General features: G+C 40.4%; 1 protein-coding gene across 2 annotated transcripts in view; it reads left to right on the top strand.

Moving 5' to 3' along the window:
* Window positions 1-26,820, top strand: part of CUL3 (cullin 3) — a 61,748-nt gene extending 34,928 nt beyond the window's left edge. Inside the window, exons 6-16 of one of the 2 annotated variants that reach the window (XM_075201878.1) lie at window positions 6-234; window positions 6,865-7,010; window positions 15,368-15,544; window positions 16,259-16,429; window positions 18,118-18,225; window positions 18,317-18,441; window positions 19,857-19,953; window positions 20,067-20,198; window positions 21,357-21,543; window positions 25,463-25,608; window positions 26,333-26,820. In XM_075201878.1, coding sequence (XP_075057979.1) covers window positions 6-234; window positions 6,865-7,010; window positions 15,368-15,544; window positions 16,259-16,429; window positions 18,118-18,225; window positions 18,317-18,441; window positions 19,857-19,953; window positions 20,067-20,198; window positions 21,357-21,543; window positions 25,463-25,608; window positions 26,333-26,464 — 1,650 coding nt within the window. In that variant the 3' untranslated portion in view covers window positions 26,465-26,820. Of the gene's footprint in view, window positions 1-5; window positions 235-6,864; window positions 7,011-15,367; window positions 15,545-16,258; window positions 16,430-18,117; window positions 18,226-18,316; window positions 18,442-19,856; window positions 19,954-20,063; window positions 20,199-21,356; window positions 21,544-25,462; window positions 25,609-26,332 lie in introns of both variants that reach the window. The other variant, XM_075201877.1, reaches the window with a different exon arrangement.
* Window positions 26,821-27,046: the final 226 nt, after the last annotated feature.

The raw sequence follows: 27,046 nt of genomic DNA, 5'->3' as shown, positions 1-27,046 counted from the left end.
TGTAGATGGAAAGCCAGAAGTTTTTAGCAGAAAACAGTGCCTCAGTGTACATAAAGAAAGTAGAGGCAAGAATAAATGAAGAGATAGAACGAGTCATACACTGTCTAGACAAATCCACAGAGGAGCCCATTGTGAAGGTCGTGGAGAGAGAGCTAATCTCAAAGCACATGAAGACCATCGTGGAGATGGAGAACTCTGGACTAGTCCATATGTTGAAAAACGGAAAAACAGAAGGTAGGTCACACATTCAGCCGATGTCTCAATTGAAAAGAAGTCACATTTCATAGTACAGAAGTGTAGCCATTCCTCCTTTCTACATGTGTTATATCAGTCATTATTCCATCTAGATCCGGAATTCCTCCAACTGTAGAAACACAAGCCAGGAGTTCTGTGAAAGGCCTTTTATGTCGCTGTGAAAAACCAGTCATTGTATGAACTTAAAACTTTTTAAAGAGAACAAAGTATGATTTAAAACATTTGTTGTGAGCACTCCAAAATGTATGTTTAATATAAAAAAAAAATTCCCCCTGAAAAAAACATTGTTGACTGGGTCCAGATTTAAGATGTCTTCTTATTTGAGTATTGTATGTTTTTAAAATGAGCTGCACATATAATGTTGAATATATGAACAGAATCCTTTTTCTGTAACATAATGGCCCAAAATAGGGTTTTTGTACTTGCCGTAAAATCCCTTTCTCATAGTCCATTGGGGGGGGGGGCACTGTGATACATATAGGGGTATAGTAGGTGGTAACAGGAGTCCAGGCACTTAAAACAGTTAAATCTGTGAGTGTAACTCCACCCCTGCTATACCCCTCCCATAGGAAGAATATTCAGTTTGTCTAACAAAGTTCGAATTAGGCTATATAGGGTTAACTAACCACAACAGTCAACCATACAACATTTAGAGCAAGGGTGGGCACGCAGTGTCCCCCCAATGGACTACAAGAAAGGGATTTTAAGGCAAGTACAAAAATCCTTTTTTCTCATACTGTGATACATAGGGGGTGCAGCTTTGGTAGGTCCCCTAAGGGAGAGACTGCTCTGACACTGCTGCATGCAGAACCCTACGGCTAAAGCTGGTATCCTGTGATGCAAAGCGTTGTAACCTATAGAATTTGACCTAAGTCCACTTAGACGCCCAGCACAGCTGTTCACAAGAAGCTCCGTGGTGCGCTGCCCGGGAAACACCCACAGCCCTAGTGAAATGAGTCGACAAACCTCCCAACAACTGTCTAGCCTCAAGTAAGCCAGCTTGATGGTGGAGGTAATCCACCGAGCTAAAGAGACCAAAGAAGCAGGCCAACGCAAGTTTTTTTTTGCGTCATAAAGCACAAAAAGATCTGTGGTTTTGCACAATCCGGCTGTGCGATCAACTTGGCACCTAAGGGCCCTGACCACATCTAGTAGCAACAAGGACTGATCTAGTGACCTATAACTTTGAGAAAAAGCATGGACAACAATTTCCTGATTTATCTGAAAGAGGGAAACAACCTTATGGACAAAGGAGGGCTTGGTGCGAAGCACCGCCCTGCCTTCGGGAAAAACCAAAAAGGGAGGGGCAAGATAAAGACCCCGACTCAGAGACCTGGTGTGCTGAAGACACCGCCAAAAGAAACGCCACCTTCCAAGTAAGGTAACAAAGCTCCACAGACTGCAAAGGCTCAAATCGTTCATATTTGGGTTCAAAGCCTGGAGAAACAAATTCAAGTCACACGGCTTGACAGGATGTATGAATGGAGAGAAGATATGAACGCTCACTGTAAGAAGGTGTGAACTTTTGGTAGGAAGGCCAGTTTGCGCTGGAAATAAATGGACAATACTGAAACCTGTGCCTTTTAACAAGGCTAAGCGCAACCCCTTGTCCAAACCAGCTTGCAGGAAAGGTAAAAAACCTAGAAAGCTTGAAACAGGAAGTGTGAAAGTGATTTGATTCACACCATAGAATATAAGTCTTCCATGTTCTGTAGTAATTGGCTGTCTATGAAGGCTTCCTGGCCCTGATCATGGTCTTAACTACTTTAGTTGAAACACCCTTGGCTTTCAGAATCACTGTCTCAATAGCCACGCCGTTAGTCAGCCAACCTAACAAGTGTCACTGAAGGGGACCTTTTAGGGATTAAGTCTAGTTTGAGAGGTAGTCTGAATGGAGGTTCTACTACCATTCCTAACAGATCTGAGTATCCGGCTCGGCCTGCCCAGTCCAGAGCCACTAAGAGAGCCTTCACCCATTCCCTCTTCAGTTTCTTGAGATCCTTCAGGATCATAGGAAGGGGTGGGGTATAAGTAAACTAGGTGAAACCGCAACGGGATCGCTAGTTCATTCACAAAGCCTGCCACAGAATCTCTGGTCTTTGTGCAAAAGAGGAGAACTTTGACGTTCAACAGTGAGGCCATCAGGTCTATTTCTGGACAACCCCAGCGTTGAACCTGGAGATCGAAGACTTACGGATGAATGGACCATTCTTCTGTATTAACTATGTTTTGGCTGAGGTAATCAGCCTCCCAGTTGTCTACTCATGGAATGAATATTGCAGATATAATCAGAATGTATTTCTCTGCTTACACCATTATCCTGATGGCTTTGCTCATGGTGCGCCTGGGACCCTGATGATTGAGGTAAGCTACTGCCGTCACATTGTCCGACTGGACTGTGACCGGCTTTCCACGCAGGAACACCTGAGCCTGTTACCAGCACCCTGTAGATAGCTCGTACCTCCAACACATTGATTTGAAAAGATGACTCCAGCCCGTCCCCCCGAACCTGGAATCTGAGGGTTGACTTGAATCCTCCCCAACCTGACATACTTGTGTCTGTTGTGACAATCGTCCGTTCCTATGTCTAAAAGGATTGTCCCTGGGAGAGATGTGACCTGAGTAGCCGGCAAGTGAGGGACAGGCGACCTGAGATGATAGAATGATCATCTGCTTGTCCAGATGTGAGTGAGAACCTGACCATTTGCGCAGGATTTCCCCCTGAAGAGCACGCGAATGGAAATGAGCGTAAGGCACTTCTTCGAAGACTGACACCATTGTCCCCAGCAGCCTCATGCATCACAGCAGGGACCCCAAACGCCTGCTAAAGAGGTCTTTGATCTTGAACTGGATCAATAGTATCTTGCCTTCCGGAAGGAACACTCTCTGACACCTGGTGTTGAAATCTAACCATAGACACCACATCTTCTTCGATGGTATTAATTATGACTTTGGCAGGTTGATTATCCAACCATGCTACTCCAGGAACGATCTGGTCAACTGAATGTGCAGTGACAGGATCTGAGCCTTCAAGAGAAGGTCATCCAAGTAAGGAATTACTGTGACTACCCTGGGAGCAGCACAGGGACACCATTACTGCCATCACCTTTGTAAAGACCCTTGGGGTCATCACTAGTCCAAAGGGTAACGCCTTCATCATCATCATTTATTTATATAGCGCCACTGTACAGTGCTGCGGAATTAGGGAATTTAGACTGTAAGCTCCAGTGGGGCAGGGACTGATGTGAATGGGTTCTCTAATATAGACACACACACACACAGCGAGAGATTAGTGTCAATTTTGATAGCAGCCAATTAACCTACTAGTATGTTTTTGGGGTGTGGGAGGAAACCGGGGCACCCGGAGGAAACCCACGCAAACACAGAGAGTAGTAAGCATGTATTGCCCTGCCAAATGGGAATGTGCAAGTAAACGTGCTTTTATATCCAGGAACGCTAAAAACTTCCTGTTCCATGGGTGCTATCACTGACCTGAGAGATTCAATCTTGAATCCCTTGACTCTGACTTGTAAGTTCAGGATCTTTAAATTTAATATTGGTCTGAAAAAGCCGTCTGACTTTGGGGCTAGGAAAAGATTTGAGTAAAACCCCAAACCTCAACCCTGGTGGCGGAACTGGAATTATGACTTCTGCATGCAGCAAGTTCTGGATTGCTATCTGCAGTGCTTTGCGTCAAATACTGCAGGTTGGTGAAAAACTGCAACGAGGAACCCGAGGTAAGTCTTGCATTCCCCCTCGTGACAATGCCACTGATCCATGGATCTAACAATATTTCCAGCCATCTGTCCTAAAAAAGCATAAGACATGCCCCATTACAGCTCTGTGTATGGGGGTCACCATGCTGTGGCCAACTGTCTGTTTGGGATGTCCTCTACGTGAAGGATCCTGGCCCCTATGGAAACCCTAGTAGGAGCATTTGACTGGATCCTCTGGATCTGTGGAAGGGCTGAAAGACCGAAACCTAGGCCTGGCCTGAGTGACAGGCAAAAATGGGCTTTTACCTCCTGTAGCTTCCGAAATGAGCTGGTCTAATCTGTCTCCAAAGAAGGAAATGCCGTCAAAAGGTACTGCTTCCAAGGTGTTTGGCGTCTGCATCCCCGGATCAAAACCGCATCCATAAGAATTGTCTGGCTGCTGTGACTAAAGCAGAGAGCTTAGCTGCGACAGAATTAGCATCCAATGATGCCTGCCCTACAAACTCCGACGCCTTTCTAATCTGATCGGAAAGTGTGATTAAGCATCGCTAGGGGCTCTATCCTGGAGACCTGTGGACAATGCTTGGATAGCCTTGTTGACCCAGGCTGTGGACATGGCCGACCTGAAAATACTACCAGCTGCTTCATAAGCCGACCGGAGCAAAAAGTCTGTGGTGTCCTTGAGGGAAATAACCCCGTCAATTAGTAAAGTGGTTGTTCTAGTTAACTTGGCTATGGGAGGATTCACTCTTGGAAGAGCTTCCCGTTTGTCACAATCTTCAGCTGTAAGAGGGTAGAGCGATTTAAACCTTCCTGGCATGCTAAAATGCCGATCAGGCTTTTTCCAGGCATCTGAAGTTATTTCCAATAATTGAGGAAATGGGGGGAAAGGAAATAAGTTTCATCTGCCCTTTTTAAAATGAGAAAAACCAGCTTCCCAGGATATCTCTGGGTTGGTGAAGCCTAATGTTTGGCGCACTCCCAGCACCAGATCCTCTATACCAGGCCTGTCCAACCTGCGGCCCTCCAGATGTTGTGAAACTACAAGCCCCAGCATGCTTTGCCAGTAGACAACCTGTTGATAGCTGGAAGAGCATGCTGGGACTTGTAGTTTCCCAACATCTGGAGGGCCGCAGGTTGGACAGGCCTGCTCTATACCCTGGATTGTGGAAGAATCTTCAACACTGGCCGAATCCTCTTCACTAGAATCTGTTAACCTCAACTTCTTCCTCTGATGAAACATCTGAAGTGGCATTAAATCCCTAGCTACCTGAAATGCCTGATGCTTATGAGATGGTCTCTTAGCAGTGTTCAGTAAGCATTCCAGTGAGGAATTAACCGCAACTAAACCCTGGGTCGACACCGCAAGAGTATGTGCTAAGGAGGATTCTACTTTGGGCTCCACTGAGTTGGACTGTCTCGACTGTGTATCTAACTTGTGTAGTGCAGAAACAGAAGGTTAATCTACCTCACGGTGAGATATTACCCTTGTAAGCTCTGTCAAAGGACATAGCCAAGCGGGTTCATCTGCGGACCTGGATGCAGACTGGGTCTGGCTGTGATTCCAGATCTCTGGCTCACAAGCTGTACACAGGGCCTCCGCGCTAAACGGTCCACAAAGCAACTTATGCATTTCAATTGTGCGAAATGTAACGCAAACAGACCCTGCAGCAGTCTTCTTCTTAGAGGTTCCCTTATCAGTCATGGCGTGTGTGTTTATATATCTATATTCAAATAGTACAAAAAGGTGCATAAAGATGCTTGTCACTCACTCTTCCCCTCTGTTCTGCAATCTTTACAATATATATCAATTCCTTTAAAGATGGATATAAAGTATAATTTGAATCGGCAAGGTCTCACACAAAACACACCACCACTACACTGTTGGAGACAAGACCTCTTGCTAAAAAGAGTGTTCTACCAGAGGAAAAAACCTGTTCTAAGGAGGAGCACAGTAGGGTCTGTTCTCTGCAATAGAAATGGGCGCGGAGACATCCCTGTAGATGATGCCAGGAAGTGAGAGAAGAGTTCCCACTCTCTTATTCCTTCTGTGCAGAAAAAATGGTAGCCCACATAAAACGAAGGAAACCTCCCATATTGTGCCTCTTTGGCGTGTGCAGCAGCCACAGCTGTACTCTCCGATTCACTGGAGATCTTGCTGGGGTTGCTTGTGGTCCTTCTGAATCGACATCTGCTCTAGGGGGGTGGGGGCGCGACCGCAGCCGCTGTCAGTGTGTGCTTATGTCACGGCGGTCGGCACTAATTATCGCTGACAACTGCTTTGCTGGCCGAGTAAGAGAGTGATCTTCGGCTGTGCTAGGGGTGAGATAGCCGCCATGGCTACTCACCCCGGCTCAGGGACCCAGGGAAGGCTGCAGGCTATTAACTCTTTGGGATGCATTCCTGAGCTCACCATTTTTTTTTCCCCTAGTGAAAAATAAATGCATTTAAAATAGAAATAAAAAAAACATTCAATAAAATAAATTCAGAGCAAGAGTCCTATAAAAACATGCAAGGGTGGAGTTGCACTCACAAGTGGGGTTTCAATTCTCTCCAGAATACAGTGTGGTAAACTTATTACTGCTAATATGGTAGTTTTAACACCGATTTCTATTACCGTAATATCTGTAATAGTGCTTGGGCCGCATTATTTTATTTACAGAAACGCAGACAATTGAATCGCCACGCCACATATTTAAACGTTTAAGTGCCTGGACTCCTGTTCTCCTGCTACCACCTACTAATACCCCTATCTATCACAGTGTCCTCCAATTGGATGTATGAAAAATATATAATTGAAGTGGCTATCGTGGAGAAAAGGATAGTTTGGGACTGAACTAAATTCTGTTATTTAGTCTGGCTGCTGTTTATATATATTTTTTTTTTCTTGCAGATCTTGCATGTATGTACAAGTTGTTCAGTAGAGTTCCTAATGGTCTGAAGACGATGTGTGAGTGCATGAGTTTATATCTTCGAGAACAGGGCAAAGCTCTGGTTTCTGAAGAAGGGGAAGGAAAAAATCCAGTTGATTATATCCAGGTTTGTGTATTATTCACAAGCATAATATTGTAGTAATTTAAAGTTGTCAAATGCAAACTGAATATTAGCCTTTCCTTTCTCTGACAATTGTTAAATGTAAGCTGGATAAATTGTGCACAGTGGTGAACGAGAGCGGTGGTAGTCGGTTTTCCGGCCGTGGAAAACCAAACAGTGCTTACCCTGGCTGGAGGAAGCCGAAGAGCTTCTTACTGACTGACTGAAACGAATGACAGCTTACAAGGATGACTTTTCTCAATTGCGGCCCCTGAAGAAGCCGACAGCGGTGGCCGACGTCACATTGTAGGGACTCAATGAGATTCTATTTGTTTAGGTAATAATTTAAGGAGGCAACGCGTGTACATGGTATAGTAATGAACCTTGTACAGGCATTGCCTTCTTAAATTATTACCTAAACAAGTCGGATCACATTGAGTCTCTTCAATGTGACGTCGGCCACCGCTGCCGGCTTCTTCAGGGGCCGCAATTAAGAAAATTCATCCTTGTAACCTGTCATTCGTTTCAGCCGGTCGGCGAGCAGCTCTTCGGTTTTCCTCCAGCCGGGGTAAGCACTGTTGGGTTTTCCACAGCCGGAACCCAATGAGAGGATGTCAGAATTCTACAGTTCAAAAGACATTCATGTAAAAGTAACAGACTTCATTTGCTTGGCTTGTAGGTCTACAACAAATAACAAGCCACAGGTTGCTTCAGCTATAAAAAATAAAAAAATAGTGTGGGAAACCAACTCTGTTTAACAAATTTAATATTCTTTGCTTACATACTTACCTTTGTTCTATGAGTAATCCTTCAAATCTCTCGCCCAGTCTTCATCAGATGTTGGCTGAAGTCTCTGCACTCATCATCTTGCCCTACAACCCTATGCCCTTCCAACTTCTCTCCTCCCTTTCCTCCAATCAAAGCCTATCAGTAGCTTATCTCCAACTTGTTTTTCTCCTGGTGTATTTCCATCCTCATTTAGACACAAGCTCATATCAATCATAATGAAGCTGTCCCTTGACCTGGCCTCTCTATCAAACTACCTGCCTGTTATTCTCCTCCTCTTTACCTCCAAACTATTTGTTTCAGCCTGTCATACTTTCTTGAATCTCTGTATTTTGGACAACTCCCCGCTCCTAATATTCCAAAGAGACTGCCCTTTTACCCCCATGGCTCAGTTCTTGGTACTCTGCTTTACTCACTATACAGTTCTTCTCTTGGTAAACAGATTTGGCCTCCAATTACCATATGCTGTTGGCACTCAAATTTACCTCTACTCTACTGACCTCTCTCTTTGTACATGTTTAACCAACTTTCTTTATGCTATATCTACGTGTATGTCCCAATACTACCTAAAGCTCAAATATGTCCAAAACAGAGTGTGACAGGATGGACCGCCTATGCCTCTGTCTTTTGCTTCTGGGAACCGGCTGGGCTTGCTTTGCCACTGTTCCCTTTTGTTATCCCAAATGCGCCCTCTTGCCGCAGTAGGAGGGGCTTACAAATGCTGCCTCCACTGGACTCCTTACCGGCATCCAGTTCCGGGTTTCTTCTGGGTAACCGACGCTGCGAGTGTACCCCGTTTCTGGCGTACCTGGGCTGGTTCTCCTGACCTCTTACTATGGATCAGGGGTGCTGTGGATGGATCCTTCCTGGCCTATCACAGTACCCCGAGCTGCAGGGTAGCAGGCAGAGCGGTGGTACTGGAATAGCTGGGTCCAACCTCAGAAACAGCCAGGGAACGGATTAGATTTAGGGTCTAATCTTCAGGTCACAGGAATACAGCAATATTGAAGATGTTTTCAAGCAGGTCTTTGAAGCAAGTGATGTTTATTTCCTCTCACACTGGTTGAAGGTGCCAGTGATCAGGTCAGATGAAACAAGAACATTTCAGTGTACAACCTTTTTATACTGATTTGGACACAGGCTATTTTTAGAATCAGGATGCAATGTGTTTACACAAACATGGATTTACATGCATTGCAAAGCTAACAATATTACACTTATCTATGAAATTCTTAAAACCTGCTGTGATATCCTGCATCTTACAGTGGACAACAAGTCTAATTACATCTTCCTATGACCCTCACACATCAAAAGGTTGCAGAATACACATTTCCTCCAAAGAAAAGAATTCCCCAGGAAAAGTTGTAAACCCCCAAACAAGACATTTCCTTACACTAATATATACAAAAAGCTTTCAAAACAAAGGCTTATTGTATCCGATATATACATCAGAAATAAGGCATTTCCTCTACAACGGTTAAAACAGAAAAAACTAATTTTCTACCCTGGTCAGAGAAATAACGATTTCCTATATCAAAATATACACTATCAAAAATAAGTGCATTGGCAAGTATATAAATAAGCAACCTGCACTATTTCCTTATAAATAACTTCTGGCATAAATTTATTTAAAGTGATCCAGTCACATTGAGCTTATCTTTTATTCCTCCCAGAGTGATCACCAACTCTACTCTGATCACCCCAATGTCAGTAACAATCCAGTATTCAAGTCCTGTTGCCCCCCCCCACCTTTGAAATATAGCCAGAATAGGCCCTTTTCCTTTCAAAGATGCTACCAAAACCTATACATTCTTTAATATCCTGCATTGGCTGCTGCATGTCCTCCAGAATTCAATTAGTTATTCAGTCATCCACAATAGCTCTCAACATCACCACTTCATATATCTCAAATCTCATCTCGGTATGCTCTCTTGTGCCCTTTTAAATTTACTTGAGACCTGCGTCGTACCTCACCTCATCTCTGTTATCAATCTTTCTCTCTGGCCTGCAAGTTTTCTATCATGATGTTACCCACTCATGAAATGTCTGACCACAACCTTCAAATAATTAAACGCTCCCTAAAAGCCCATCTCTTTATTAGAGCTTACTCTACTCACATGTATACTACCCACTCTAATGCACCCTCTGACTGTCCCAATCTCCACTCTGAGCCACACTCACTCCTCTTGTCTCTGCTGGGCCCTTTTCTTATTAGTTTGTAAGTTCCCTCAAGAGCAGGGCCTTTCCTATCCTTTTATTTATTTATTTTTTCTGCCTTGTATGTGCATGTTGTATGCTCTGTTTTCTCCACTCTTTGGCGCTGCATTTCACCTGGGGCCTTGCATATCTATGGCAATAATGTAAGAAAAATAATCAGCCCAAAAAGAAGAGACTATAGTTTATATCTTTCTTTACCAGACATAGTCCGTGTAAGATAAAACACAAAAAATACCCTCCTATCCTCTGTGCTGAGAGGGTGTGTACTTAACAGATCCACAGGGGAGATTAGATTGTCCTCTGAGCTCTGGTTGAAAGCTTCACACAATCGGAGTGGTTAAAAAATTGCCATTGTTTGTGTCAGACATATTTAAGACTAAAACTCCCATCTCGGGATCTGTTTGTGCTGAAACAGAAGAGCTAGAAGTAAAGACTGTAAGAGTAGGGTTGGATACAGAAAGAAGACTTCAGTAGAAAATTAAAGAGAAATAAATGAATATGTTTTTAAAATGAGTGTGTTTAGTTGTTTTGGCTGGAGTCCCATATAGCCCTTACTTATTACACAGGAGCCTTTGAGATGAGGCATATCTCCATTCGTGCACGCTTTTTTTTTTTTTTTTTTTTTTTTTTATTGAGGTAGACCTCAACAAAAGGCACATTGTTTACAATGAGAAAAGTGTTGCAAAACATGTTTACAATCAACAAGACACTTAATGAAATGCTACAGACATGTTATAATTCCCAACAGCATGTATAACAAGGCATCTTGAATGTTTAGCCTTTGAGGAACAATTCAGTACATGCATAAATTTAGGGACACTGGTTAGCACCTCCCATATCGTGCATGCTTTTTAAATCAAGTAAAATTTTATTGCATTTTTCTTTTCTTTAACAACAAAAAAAAGCCCATAACATTGGGCTTAATCCCCAACTATAACCCACACAGTGTTACAGATATTGTAAAATATTCATACACAATAGGATCACAAAAGAAAAAAAACAAAACATTGCCATTTAGACATTCAAGCCAAGGTAAGCACATCTTCCACAATTTCATGATGCAATGAAATAATAGTACGGTTTTGATAATACCGAATATAATCGTTGACCTCAATAACTCAGTAATAGGCGGCTGGATGTCTGCCCCGAGCATTACATCAGGAGAACTCCACCTCCCTCAACCCCTCCGTGACATATGGGGATATTTTCCATCTGTACCATACTCTTTCATACTTATCCACTAGGTTCCTGCTGGTGTACATGAACCTTTCATGGCCGACTGTATCGTTAACAAGGTCAATCCAGCTACTCAAAGTCGGACCTTCAGGTGCCATCCATTTCCTAGCTATCACCACCTTTGCCAACATAAGTAACGTGTTGATAAGCAGTCTAATAAGTCTACGGGTTTTTTTTCTGAAGCCTAAACCGAACATACAGAGTTTTGGAGTCAAGGCCACCACTCCCACCTCCAATTTTTTAATACAATCCTCCACCTCTCGCCAGAAGGATGAAACCAATGGACATTCCTAGAGCATATGCCAAAAGTCTCCTTTCTCACTCCTACACTTGGGACATAACACCTTCTGACCACCACTGAACCTAGAAAGCCGAAGAGGGGTGAGATATGCTCTGTGTAACAGAAAAAACTGAACTTGGCGAAATCTAGCTGATGCAATGACCTCCTTTGGGCTACATATCACTATATCCCATGCCTTATCACTAAGACGCCCCAGATCCCCCTCCCACCTGCATCGCAGCTCCGGCAAGCCCCCTTTGCCAGATCCTTCCACCAATATTGAATACAAAAATGAAATTTGTCGCCTTTGGCCCAACCTTGACAGTTGCACCCTTAAGGAATCTGCACTAAAGCTCTGGGTAGCTCCCCGAAACTGCGAGGCCAAAGCATGTCTTAACTGCAAATATCTATAAAAGTATCCCCCTAGGTAGTTCATGTAATCTCTGAAGTTGTTCAAATGAATATAGTATACCATTTTCATACAGTTGTCCAATATGTGTTATATTGTAGTTTCGCCAAGCTCCAGCTCCCTCCATCTTAATCAGTTCTCCAAAATCCAAATTATCCCATAGTGTAGTGCACGAATCCAGATCCAATCCACATTTAATCTGGGATGACAATCTCCAAATCTTCATGGCCTGTATTAATAAAGGGGGTCCCTCCCAATTTTTCTTCCAGCTAGAAGAAACTGCACACGTATATGACTAGATCCTGTCTCAGAGACCAAAAAATCATGCAAGTCTAGACCCAGCCTCGTCCTAAACCATACCTCAATATGTGTTAACTGGGAGGCAAAATAGTAAAGCCGTAAATTCGGCAAAGCCAAGCCACCTGACCCTCGAGAACGATATAAAGTAGCAAGCTTAACTTTTGCTCTCTTGCCTGCCCACACCAATGAAGCCATGAGACGTTCAATGTAACGGAATGTACTATGGGGGATATAGACTGGCGACTGCTGCAAAACATACAAAAACTTTGGTTGAATTATCATTTTGACCAGATTAATTCTACCTGTGACCGACAATGGCAACTGCTTCCACACCCCAATCCGGCTCCTAAGATAATCAATCTGAGGCTGGACATTACGTTGAATATATTGACCCATATCACTAGAAATCCAGATACCAAGATATTTAAATACTGGGGTCCATTTAAGAGGAGTCTGCAAAACTTGACCCGTAGGGCAAGCACCCTTAATCGGAGTTACACTGGATTTATCCCAATTAATCAAAAGCCCCGAGTACCTACCGAACACCGAGACCACACGGAGTAAGTTTGGCAACGATTTATCAGGATATGACAAAAAAAGCAGCATATCATCTGCATAAAGGGCAATCTTGTCTGTCCTGCAGCCCATCCTCAATCCAGTAATATCTGACTGCATTCTAACCATACATGCCAACGGCTCTATGGCCAGGGCAAACAGAGTGGGGGACAAAGGGCACCCCTGTCTGGTACCTCTGCCCATAACAAACTGGCGGGACACGAAGCCATTTACACAGACTCTAGCTGTAGGGCAGGAGTACAGCAGTCGAACCCATTGAATAAAAAACGGTCCAAACCTGAATTTCAACAGCACCACCCACAGGTACCTCCACTCCACAGAGTCAAATGCCCTAGCAGCATCTAACGACACCACCACCGCCTCCTCCTCCGCAGGGTGGGGCAACTGCAGATGGCAATAAAGCCTACGCAGATTTATAGCCGTAGATTTTCCCGGCATAAAACCAGTTTGATCAGGATGCACAATCTCACTAATCACCCTGTTCAAACGTGTCGATCGTGCACGCTTTTAATAAAATTCAGTAGCCCTGCACGCAATACCCAAAGGTTAGCAAACTTCCTCCCAAATAATAGTCAGACCTGATTGGCTACTGTAAGAGGGGCAGCTTTGGCGGCGCTTGGGGTTCTGTGTATCCAGTGTCTGTTACACAGAGACCCTGGATAGGTGACATGGCTGTCCCATATGTTTCACTGTTCACCATTACACTAATGTGGCTAGGTAGAGCTCATGTGCTTTTCAGTTCTGTAGAGGGATCCACCATTTTTTGTCTGACCTCTATATACTACAATCAGTCTTCCCAGTGCTGAGTAGACAAAGGGCTGGCATCTGGTTTAGAGACCCCATTTTGTGGGTTGCACCAAATCTTTGTAGCCATCGCAGTTCAACTTCTGCAGGGGTTGCTTGTAATGAGCCCCTGGTTCGGTGGACCCCATATTGTTTACACAAGGACTCTAGAGTGGTGACATGTTTGTGCACTCTTTCAGGTCCTGCTTATTTCTGTAACTGTCATAGCTCCAGGATGATTGGGAAGTGTCTGTCCTTTCCACCTTCTCTACCAAAACCAGTTATAAAAATCACAGGTTAGGTTACTACGGATAATGATTTCCATGTGGTAGGTCTCCATGGCATCATGCTTGGCAGCCCAGCCCGGATACTTTTAAGTTAAAACATGTTAGTAAGGGTGTGAACTACCCCGATTTGCATGTAGTATTACTAATAAGAATGTTTTTGACTCCTTTTACCATTAAATGTGTGACATGTAAGGTGGGATTGCCCAGCTTTCTAGTTTTAAAGGACTGTTTTATGTGGCTATATTTTTAATATACTTTTAATTTGGGGGAGGGTGGTTCTGTAAAATTGATAAATAGTTAAAAAACTTTGCTGAAGGTAGTTGGTTATTTATATAAATTTAAAACTAGGATTTTGGGCAGGCCGTACCTCATAAGAAGATATTATTGACCTCATTCATAAAATTGAATGTCAAGTGACATGTCTCAGAACATTTCAACCAGTATTCTACAACAGATCACTGATATCACATAACACATTTCAAGATGTTTGATTACATAAGCAATTGCGTTGATTATAAGGCCAGTCAAAAAAAATTCAGTTAAGTATAGCATTCCGTACAGTCTAGTGCATGCTAATAAATAATCCTGAAGGTGTGCTATTCTAACGTCGACAACTAACTTATTGCTGTTTAGTGTCAAATGTACATTTTGAGCAATGTTGGCAAAAAATTACTCTTCTCTTGGTGAAACCAAAAACGACATAATTAATAATCTCCAGAGATGCAACAAGTTGTACTACCAAGAGTTAGATTCAAGACCATTTTTAAGAAAAACTAATCCATTATGTTACTGCCCTATTTTCCCCCACAATAAGTATCTTGATAACAATAGAATTCATATGAATTAATGTAAGGGCTGTCTTTCCTATATATAGGTTTTGATGTACAACTAGTACATACACTTGCTTTCATACTCTTGGCATTTATTTTGTCTACCTTGTATGTCTCTGTTTTATGTTTTTCTTGTTTTTCCCACTGTCTGGTACTGTGGCACCTTACAAGTCAGTGATAAGTACTATAAAATTCAAATTCTTCCCACTGCTATACCGAACACCTAAAATTGTTTTGGCCCGATTTCAATTCAGCGTGATGTTCAGCCGTGCCCATTTCCATTAGGAATCAGGGTTTCTGGTGCATCTCTGTGCAGTGCTAGGTAAAATCCTCGATTTGCGCATGGCAGTGGGGTGACCCCATGACTGTTCCAGAGACACTCGTGGCGCATTGCGCTGAATTGATTCAACCCTTTTGTGTGAGATCCCGTAGCCTAGTTTTTAGTGTGAAACGCATCCATGTCCTTGGTAGAGTGATATATAGAGTTTCACATAAAAAAAAAATCTAGTAGTAAAACGTATTCATGTGTATTCAACAATATCACTTTATTTGTGGGAATTTATTGTAAACTGTACAATATCAGCAGATAGGGAAATAATTTACCATGAGTTTCTCTGAAGTAATTCTTATACCCTTTCCTGCCTAATTACTTTCCACAGGGTCTTCTAGACCTGAAGAGCAGGTTTGACCGATTCCTTCAAGAATCTTTTAGTAATGACCGTCTTTTCAAGCAAACCATTGCTGGTGACTTTGAGTATTTCCTTAATCTGAACTCCAGGTCCCCTGAGTACCTCTCCTTATTTATCGATGACAAGCTGAAGAAAGGCGTTAAAGGAGTAAGTATAGTAGTCTAAGTTTTATTTCAGCATGTTACTTACTGTCCTTTATAATTTAATTGCTAATAACGCTTCTAAATGTCTGTGACTGATTTGCATGGTTTTCAGATTTGAGAAGCTTCCCATATATAGTTTACATGCATCATTGTGGGGTTCTTTTTGGACAACTTTTAATTGGCTCATTGCCATTTGTTGTGGCAATCCTATATTGGTGTCTGACAAGTACAGTATGTATAGTACTTAAACTAAAATCCCTGATGGAGAGATTAGGAAAGGTTGTATTCCAAATAATTGAAGGTTTGCAAAAAAAAAAAAACCGTTGAAAAAAACTCCAAACGCCACACCATAAATTAGTAAACCAACAGTGTTCGTTGTATGTATAAAGGCAAGAGCCTGGCATCGCTTCATTCAGTAAATAGACATCTTGCTTGCTAATAACAAGCGTGTAATAGACATCTGTAACACTTTGATATTAGGTATATTTTATTTTGCCCTTTGATGGTAAGAAGTGAATGCAATAGCTGCATGATGTCTTGCTACAGGATGCTCAGTGTAGCGCTCTACGATTTGAATCTTTTTCTGCATTACACAAAGTTTACATGTACATAGTATCACAAATGTCTGCTCCTCCCATGTGCCAGTCAGACCTGTAGCTTGTGCAATAAGGTGACTCTGCCTGTGCTTTTTCAATAACCTTATGTGCTTTCTTCCAAGCTGACTGAACAAGAAGTAGAATCCATACTGGACAAGGCAATGGTCCTCTTTAGATTCATGCAAGAGAAAGATGTATTTGAACGTTATTACAAGCAACATCTGGCTAGAAGACTACTTACCAACAAGAGCGTCTCTGATGACTCAGAAAAAAATATGATATCCAAGTTGAAGGTGACAACTGATGTTTACAGGTGTTAATGTCATAATGTGGAGTGTATACGCATGAGATGATAGGGAATTACTTTTGCTAAGTAAGTTCTTCTGGAAATATTGGCTAAATATCCTGACGCCAATAGAACTCGGACATTCATATACTATCATATCTGTGTTGATGGTGCATAGCTTTTAATAAGCGTTTTATAGATCAACTCCACACAACAGGTTATTTTTTCTATTTTATTTTTTTAAAATATTTTTTTCATTAACTTTAGCAGATTTTAGTATATAAAATTACAACTGTATTAAAAAAAACACTGTTTATTAATGGATAGTAAGTTCATCTGTAATGTTTTTAGACCTGTTATAAACCGCCTAAGTTTTGTGTACATATAGTGATTACACCCCCATTGAATGTAAATTATACATGTAGTAGGACATGGGACGTAATATCGAATACTACATTCATCACCAATATGGCTTTGATTTTTATTTTATTTTTTTTAAATCCATGAATTGACATATTTTACAGTGGGAACTAGAGGAATATTCATCGCTAAGTAGGAACTTGTAACCAGTTTGGTTTCAATGTATTACGTGTATCGCTTGATCTGGTGCCTCAATTGCTCATGCTATCTCCATATCCTGTTCCTTAGATACACTTAATAGCGCACACATTTATACACGTTTCCTTAAATAGCGCTGCCTTATGCAGTCCTAATACCATGTTAAATAATTCTAAAGCCTTAGAGAAGTACTCATGCAATATCCAATGTTAAACCCTTGTTCAGAATAGACATTGAAAATAACCCTATCTTCACGACTGCTTATTCCCTACACTAACTATTTTCTTTTATACAATCCTTGCATTCTACTTCTCTATACATGAATCTTTATTAAGGGCAGGCAGTGGTAGAGAGAGAATGGGGGTCCCAGGTCTGGCTATTTATACTCAAGACCTAGAAACTCCCAGCTTCCCAAGCGGCCAGGTGCGTGTGGACGCTGTAAGATATGTCATAACCCCTGGCTGTAAACCTCCGCTGTATACATATCTACTTGAGTCAGCCAACACAGTGGGGCACCCTGATGCTGCTGCGCATGTGCCATTAGGCAATATCATTGTGCGCGTACACTTCGTGCAAACCACACCTTCACTGCATTGACCTCACCGCAGGGGTGTTGGGCAGCGTTTAAGATATGAGCAGTCACTCCTTTTACTACATCCTTAAAATGTTGAGTTAATAAATAGAACTATTTTTTTTTTCACTGTTTAAAGTCCTTTTGCATGGCTGTTTTTATATTGCAGGTAAGATAGATATATATGATTTAAAAAAAAAAAGAAGAAAAGTTTGAGTTTGCATTAGCAGATTTGGGTGTATTCCAGAAAAATGTTTTGCATGTTAGCGTGGGCTTAGCTTTAGGCATACACAATAGAGGCTTAAAGTAGCCAAATATGCCTGATGTACTAAAATTAAATAAGCTCTTCTCCCCATGTATCAACCACAGATAATGTCTGGGAGATGAGTCTTAATATACAACAGGGATGTGAGTCCCTGTAGGCCTTGTGTTTTCACAGTCCTAATGAGGGAATGTAATTAGAGATTGTTCCTTTTCTGGGCCTGAATTGGGTTTCCATACAGTGTTGTGATCTGTCTAAAAAAAAAAAAAAGTAACAAAGGTTAAAAGTGTAACTTTCCTTTCAGACGGAGTGTGGGTGCCAATTTACATCGAAGTTGGAGGGAATGTTCAGAGACATGAGCATCTCAAACACCACAATGGATGAATTCAGGCAACATTTGCAGACCACAGGGGTATGAAATTGTATCTGTCTGTGTGACATGTTTAATTAGAGCGGCATTATGTACTGGTATGTTGTCACTATGTGCTGGTTTCTTATTTCAGGTCTCATTAGGAGGTGTAGATCTGACAGTCAGGGTACTTACCACTGGCTATTGGCCCACACAATCTGCTACACCAAAATGTAACATCCCACCAGCTCCCAGACATGCTTTTGAAATATTTAGAAGGTAAGTTTAACAGATATTAGAAGCTACACTTTTAATTGTATTTCTAATTACTGCCTCAGAAAAATGGGGTTGACTTTCCAGCATCCACAGCACTGAAAGCTGTTTAATGACTGATAGACTTTCAAGATTGTGATTCACAGCTGATAAAAATAAGTTATCAATCTTGCATGCCCATTTCATGTACGGCTTTGTTTTTATTGAGCTTTATGTTCATATACTTTTTTCTTTTTTTTCTTTAAACTATTTTATTGAGAAACAGCGCAGATCAGATTCAATCTAAAATGTTGTGTTTGAGTTCCAAATTCTGCTAGTAAACAGAATTACCCTCACCCCCACTTTTCTCCCGACGTATTCAGCCATGAATGCTTGCACCATTTGTATACGTTCCAGCCACAATTGTAAATACACAGTTGCCACAAAAAGACTGCAATATCTGGACTCCTCAGGGTGTATCAATAAATTGTACTATATTTGTAATCTTTGGTAAATTGTTTTATCCCAGAAATTTGTTACTTGGAAATTATTTTGTCTCTGTCCCTCTGATCATTGTTGTATTTTTTTTTTATTTTCTTTGAAATTTAAAACGGGTAAGACCCACAATAGAGAATACCATACTGCCTTTTATAACCATAGCTATTAAAAGGTGTAGAAACAACTACAGTTTAATGACACATTAATATACAGCCTTTATTAGCATTTACTAAACAGACATTCCTGTGTGAGAAAGCTTCCCATATCTGTGGCGAACAGGAGTCATACAATTTAAAATGTTCCCAGATTGTATTTTACAACAAAACAAAGTTAACACAACTGTTCCTTTTAATCCGAGCTCCAATGCAGATTACTGACATTTGGTTTGTTAGATGCAAATCAGTGACTACACCACCACATGTCTATTAAATAAAACCATTACTTTTATGGTATCATACCCCTCTTCCTTCATCATTTTACAATCCATGAACACATTTTCATATGGCAATACATGATTTATTATCTGCACACCGGAAAGCTCTTGCTAAAGTCTACAGTATGTGGATGGGTAATGGGAGCGCTCTCCTTTCACTGCTAAAGCTCCCAAGGGAATTGAGCAATAATATTCAGTGGGAGATGTTTAATCTGCATGCCGGTCCTTGCTGCTCTGTATGTGATACTATACTCTGGGCCCTTTTGTCTTTTTGTTTTAAAGTGTGCAATAATACATGGATTAATGACCATAAACAATACAGGATGTATTAATCTGCTGTCAAGCCCCTTTTGTTCTATAATCCTACCAAAATTGAATAAACCAAAAAAGAACAGTCCATTTGACCAAGCGTGTTTTTCTTTCATTAGTATTGGCATTATATTACCATCTAGGTAATGTACCTGCATGTTGGAGTAAATAACTTTTTTGTTCACTCTTTACTTTCAAAAAGGTTTTATCTTGCCAAGCACAGTGGACGACAGCTCACATTGCAGCACCACATGGGCTCAGCAGATCTCAATGCCACGTTTTACGGACCTGTCAAAAAGGTAAAACAAATCATGTTTTTCAAAGTAAAAGAACATGCTAAATATCTCGCATCATTCAACAATTTGAGTTTTTATTTCATGTGATTAGTCTGCATTTGTGTTGCTCCTAGGAGGATGGCTCAGAAGTCGGTGTTGGAGGAGCACAGGTTACTGGTTCTAACACACGAAAACACATACTACAAGTCTCAACCTTCCAAATGACTATATTAATGCTCTTCAACAACAGAGAAAAGTATACTTTTGAGGTGAGAGATTAAAGCTCTGATTCATTAATAATTCTGTGCTTTTAATGATGTATGTCTGTTAATTTTGTCTTTAATGACCACATACATGGATCATGTTTACTTTGACCGTTTTATATCGGTGTGAACAGTTAGGTTAGCAGTAATGACCATGCTGGAGAAGTTGTGGTAGCTGCAGATTTGTCATGTCACAACTTATTTTCTGTCCATATATAACATTAACAGTAACCTTCTTTTGTCATTTCACACACCATTGTTTGGGGAGAGATGTTAAACCAAACTGTTAATGTTCCAAAATCATAAAGAGGTAGCGATCAAATACAATAAATCTATTTCTTGTTATGCATTGGGTTACCTAAATTATTTTGAGAAAACACAGTTGTGCAGTGAAGGAACAAATGAGCTTATGAAGTGGTCCCTACAACTTAAATTATAACATAATGTAACAGAATAACAATTGAAGCTGTTGGTGGGGAAAGTGAGAGTGGCTACTGCTCGGCACAGGTAGCATAAGGATTGGAGAGATGAGTGGGAAGGTTCTTTGTAGAAATGCGTTTTCAGGTACCATTCAGCGATTTTGAAGGTTTCAGAGTGTCTGATAAGGCTGGATAGTGTTACATACAATGGGATCTGTGTGGGAGTATTCTTACAACCATGAATAGCATGAGGGTACTATGGGGGAGGACATTATTAAGATTGGTAATATCGGTGGGACTGCGGTTATGGTGAGGCTGCATTCTGTTTTGAAGTTTGTTTCTAATTAAGGGATTGACAGATGGGCTTGTAGTTAAGTCTTGCAGTTGCACTGATGGTTGAGTGTAGACAACTTGTATTGTCATTGGCACTCGAGACAGAAGAAGCTTCAGTAGTCAAGGTGTGACATTATGGGGGCATGGATCAGGAGTTAAGAGGCATCTTACATGATGTAGCCTGTGAACTGTAGGTAGAATGATGGTGCCATTGACCTAGGTGTCCAATGGAGGTTTTTAATTTTATGGAGGCAATAAATCCTAAGTGACATCATTGAGGTTAATGACAGTTGGCTAAAGCAGGGTTATAGCAAAATGTAGTTTATAGACAAAAAATATATATTTCCTGCAAAGTGCGGTAACATATTGTGCACAGAATAAGACACTAATTAAATCATTGCTTTTAATTTAGGAAATACAGCAAGAGACAGACATCCCAGAACGGGAGCTTGTGAGGGCCCTGCAGTCTCTGGCCTGTGGAAAGCCAACCCAGCGTGTCCTCACAAAAGAGCCCAAATCTAAAGAAATAGAGAGTGGGCATATGTTCACTGTTAACGATCAATTCACTTCCAAACTGCACAGAGTTAAGATCCAAACAGGTAGGTAAACCAGTCTTCGGTAAGTTCATTTATGAAATCTAGCACTCCATACTTATCTATATTCTTAGTTTATCTGCTGTCAAACAAAACGAAAAAGAAAAGAAAAAGCAAAACCAAAAGAATAATCACCACCGTTCAAACAGTATATAGGGATATGAAACTATTTTATTAATACATACAGCACAAATCATAGAAAATATAAATCAACATTTATTAAAAACAATCCATATCAAACGAGTCAATGATCGATTTATTATGTAAATAGATGGTGCACTCATCATTATCTATTTATTTATATAGCGCCACTAATTCCACAGCGCTGTACAGAGAACGAATTCACATCAGCCCCTGCACCATTGGAGCTTACAATCTAAATCCCCTAACATACACAGACCGAGAGAGACTGAGGGCAATTTAAAAGCAGCCAATTAACCTATCGGTATGTTTTTGGAGTGTGTGAGGAAGCACCCGGAGGAATTCATATCTTTAGCATTTTCTTATATTTAATAATCATAAAAGATAGAGAAATACATATAAATCCCAATTACATAGACCTTCCACCTATTAATGCAACTTTTAGCCAAATGATCTAATAGTGGTTAAATATTCCTGTTTGGCTACTCACACAACAGTGTTATCAAAAAAGAAAATATTTCTCTAATCAAAGTTACTTAGTAGCAGCAAAATAAACAAACAAGAAAGTTCTATCCACTAAAAGTAGGTATAACTGCGTCAGAAATTGTCTAAGAATAGAGAGGGCTGTCAAAGAAATCAGAAAGGTTAAGTAGTCCCGCCTAAAAAGTAATGAGACTTGCACTTATTCCTTTTCCTTGTAACTTTATTAATAAATAAAACAGACATGTGACAGTGCATAATGAATGTTAATTTACTTGCACATTGTACTTCATTAAGGTAAGACATAATTTTTGACATGAGATGCATTGCATATAATATGCAAACTGTTCCTTAACTCTTGTATGGTCATTCCCCCAAAGCTGTTTCACTTGCACCTTTATGGGTAATGGAGCAGTGGATTAATAAAGTGCTTCAGTAAGTGATAGAGTGAGTACTATGGAATTCTTTACTTGTAGATAAAGTCCTTGCTCTCAAGTTTCATGAGCACCTGGTACATAAAATGAAGTGGCTGACTACATATATCACCTAATCGGTCACTGAGCAGCACAAACTACTTTCATCTTTAGGTGTAGCGTGTGCTGACCCCAATTTTATATATATATATATATATATATATATATATATATATATATATATATATATATATATATATATAATGATCAATCATAAATGCTGTGATAATAGCTGGCAATAGGCGCTCTTACTGAAGATGCTAATGCTGCTCCTATCAGAAAGTATCTATCTAAGAAAAGTTAAAGGAATGCAATAAGCACCTGTGGTGTCAAACTGGGTGAGGTTAATAAGACAGTGAGTTGTGAGTATGTATTAAAGAATGATAGAATATAAAAGTGCTACTTCGTTGCACACAGCAATGTTATAACCACTTTTGCAGAGTGTTAGCACTGCGGAGCTCACGAAGAGGAATCCGGACTCTATCCTTTACTCTAATACTATCAGACATAGTATTAGAGTAAGGGATAGAGATTTATCTCTGTTAATGGGGTGATAAAGGAGCTGCCACCTCCTTCACTTCCCAGTACTACCTGGGTCAAATACTCCTTACCATTTTCTCAATATATATCCAAGCTACGTCCTTAACATCACTTGATCTGCTCAATTTGCCTTCTCTTTTACTCCATGCATTCACCTCCCTTTTCTCCCAACTAGCCTTCTCTGCAGCATTCCCTCTCCATCACTATTTCTCCCATCTGCTTTCCTCGTTTGTCATGAACTGTCGTGCACCCAGCCTAACTCATCAACCTATACAAGCTTAAACAAACTTCACACCCACAAATCTTTCTCTCCAACACTGGACAGTCTCTACTCGTGTTTTTTTTTTCCATCCACCTTGTACTTTCAATTCCTTCACATTGCTGAAACACAAGATTTCTTTACAACAAACTTGCATCCATCTGCTATCTATTCATTGCAAATTCCCTCAACCTTCTTGCCACTTCAAAACATGGCTTACCTCCCCTGACCCTAAATCCCCTGCAGCTTTTCTCCCACCCTGCTCCATCTCTACTTTCCAGACTCTTATTTTTCCTCTCTTTTAAAGCAACCATCTGACATGCTTGCTTCAGCCATAGACACGAGTTTCAGCCACTACACTTGTCAGCCATCCAAGAAAGCATAAATACTTCTAGCACTCCCCTATATGTAATGAATAAATAAACTACAAGTGCACAAAGTTCCTGTATACAAAAGGGCCAGATATGAAACCTGGTACATTGAAAAGAAAAAAAACAATCCTAGAAGTAGTTTGAAATCTTGAAAAAAATATAAAAATACTTTGAATCTGGCAGAATTGGTATACAATATATCCAGAACTGGCTTAAACATTGAATTATATTTAATCCTAAATATACATATATAAATGTATGCCACATTAAAATCCATGCTTTGTGAGGTAAGCGATAATTTAAAACAAATCCATGTATTTGAATACAAACTGCCAAACAAATATTTAAAGCCACACACCACACCAAGCTTCTTCTACGCTCCCCAATCAACACTCTGTTCATTCTTCCCAGTAAGGGGGGGACAAAATCTCTGCACTCTTGTCATTCTCTCAACCCACAACCTGCTCCCCTATTCCTACTTAGCCTCTCTACTCCTTCTGTTCCACTGTATACACGCATCTCTCTCACCTCTACAACCTATCTCTCTCTACAGGCCTATTCCCGTCCTTTAAACTCATGCTTTTCTCACCAGTCCTAAGCAAAACATCTCTTAACCCTATCTTTCTCTCCAATTACTGTCCTATCTTTCTCCTGCCCTTTACCTCCAAACTACTTAAGTGCCTTTTTCTTTATGTCCTCAATTCCTTCTCGATTCTGAAATCCTGAGACTCCCAAAAGTAATCAATGATCTATTCCCAGCAAAGTCTGAGTCACTTATCCACTCTTGACACCATTGATCATCTTCTTCTCCTTCACCACCCTTCTTTCCCATGGCCTTTTGTGGCACAGTTCTTTCCTGGTTCACTTCCAACTTATTCAACCACTCCTTCAGGGTGTCTACCTCTGGTATATCCCCCAGTTTCCCAAGCCCCGCTGCCTTTCACCCTTGATTCCACCCTCTGCTTTACTCATCACATACAATTGTCCTGTCACCTCCACCTTCAAAATATTACTAGAATACGCCCTTTTTTGTTCCCAAGATGCAAATAAGACTCTTATCCATTCACTCAACTCAAACCTTGACTATAGCAACCTCCTCTTGTGGGGCATCCTCCTTACCCATATGTTCAATCTTCAAGCCATCCTTAATGCTGCAGCAGCTATGGAATTCTCTACCGCGCCTGATCAGACTTTCCCAATGTCTTTAAATTTTCAAAATGCTTTTTGAAATCCCACCTATTTCCTAGAAACTACCTTATTCCAACCTATACTACTGTCGCTAATACACCCTTTATTCCTTTTAAGTCATGATGGCATTTACATGTGCAACCTTGTACAAGACCAGCATTTTCATGTGGAATGTAGGAATACATTTCTACACTGATACAGATACAAATATTGTAAAGTCCATCAATTTGCTTGTGATTGATAACACACAAGACATATTTAGCAGAGAGAATGTCAACTTGGGGGATAGCAAATTTTGAAAAGGTTTGTTTTTTGTTTTTTTTAAAGATAAAATATAAACTACATAAAGTGACTGTTTAAACTATACTTTTTGACTATTTTGATCGTAGTGAAAGCATGAATCTTATTGAAAATCTGATCTCACATTTTCTTTGCACAATGGACAGCTTTTTAAACGTGTTTTACTGTTTCAGTGGCTGCCAAACAAGGGGAATCTGACCCTGAAAGAAAAGAGACGCGACAGAAAGTTGATGATGACAGAAAGCACGAGATAGAAGCTGCTATAGTTCGGATTATGAAATCTAGAAAGAAAATGCAGCACAACGTATTAGTAGCAGAGGTATTGTAGAAACAGTTTGAGTATTGCAAAAAAAATTAGAATAGCTGTAAAGGGTCCACAACTTACATAGGATGTCAGTTATTTTGTCTGCATTAGTTGTAATTCTCATTGTAAGAGACACTTTTTGGTTGATTTTGCAATCCCTGCCCATCTTTATAACCACCTTACTTTGTGTTTTATGCTAACTCCCTTTCACAGTGTGAACTGCATGATGAACTATTTCATTAGTTGTATTGGTGTGTATAGATATATATATTCCTGAAGATTGTGATACCTTTTTAAAGTCTTACTAAACTGAAAAGATAATCAATCATGCCACTTATGTTTTTAAAATAAAAGTAGGTGTACATACATTTTGCTGCACTATGCGAAAGCATTGTTGTGCTATTTATGCTATACTACTAGCTGGTGAGAGTCTCTCTCTGAGCTGAAGAACCGATGGCAGAAGTAAAAACCAAAAACCTCATTGACAAAGTTTAGAAAACTTTAGTGTTTTTTTTGTTTTTGTTTTTTTTGTAAATCTGCTTTTAAAAATTATTTGTTTTACAATCTTGTAAGTTATGATGAAATAGAAAAGTTAGTTAATGTTCAAATAAGTCTAATTTGACAATTGGGAAGTTAAAGTACTAGTTGCGGATTTGTTTTGCACATTTTGTCAGTTTGCCCCTCTTGTAACATACAAAATTTTAAAGTGTTTTTGTTCCCCTCTTTCCCTCTGTTTTAGGTAACACAGCAACTGAAGGCTCGATTCCTTCCAAGCCCTGTTGTTATTAAAAAGCGTATTGAAGGACTTATTGAACGTGAATATTTAGCACGAACACCTGAGGATCGCAAAGTATACACCTACGTAGCATAGAAAATGCGTCCTGCAAATTGAATTACTCTTGGACTTCATACCCCTTCGCATGGACTGGGAAGTTCTTTTAAATCATCACACGGTTACGAGCGCCATCTATTAAATTACAGTACGTGTTCTAGAACATGCACAACAAGCCTACAAGAATTTTCGGCATCAGAATCCCTTGGGGGGCCTTTGTAGATATCATTTATGCAGTTCCTTTGCGGAATTGTTAACACACCGATTTTTTCTTTCTCTCGATATTGTATTGAAAGAACGGGAAACACCAAAATAAAATGAATAAAAACTAATTTAGAAAATACAAGTCAACTTAATAAAGTTTTGGGGAATTTACTCCCTCCCCCCAAATGTTAGTGGTGGTGTAAGTCTGTTTATGTACATCTACTAAGCTTAACACTTTTTTTTTTTTTTTCTGTTTCTTTTGTGCTTTGAGGGTGTATAAATAATTTTTTAAATGGAAATGTTAAGGGTTGCAGTTCAGCTTATGGGAATAAAACACATTTCTGTAATTATTTAAAACACATCATTGTTATACCAATTTGGGCTGCTGTTTCTCTTGATCCTTGCACATGAAATTTA

The sequence above is a fragment of the Mixophyes fleayi genome, chromosome 3 (genome assembly GCF_038048845.1).
Source record: "Mixophyes fleayi isolate aMixFle1 chromosome 3, aMixFle1.hap1, whole genome shotgun sequence".
Taxonomy (NCBI): domain Eukaryota; kingdom Metazoa; phylum Chordata; class Amphibia; order Anura; family Limnodynastidae; genus Mixophyes; species Mixophyes fleayi.
This window is presented reverse-complemented; position numbering and strand designations above follow the sequence as displayed.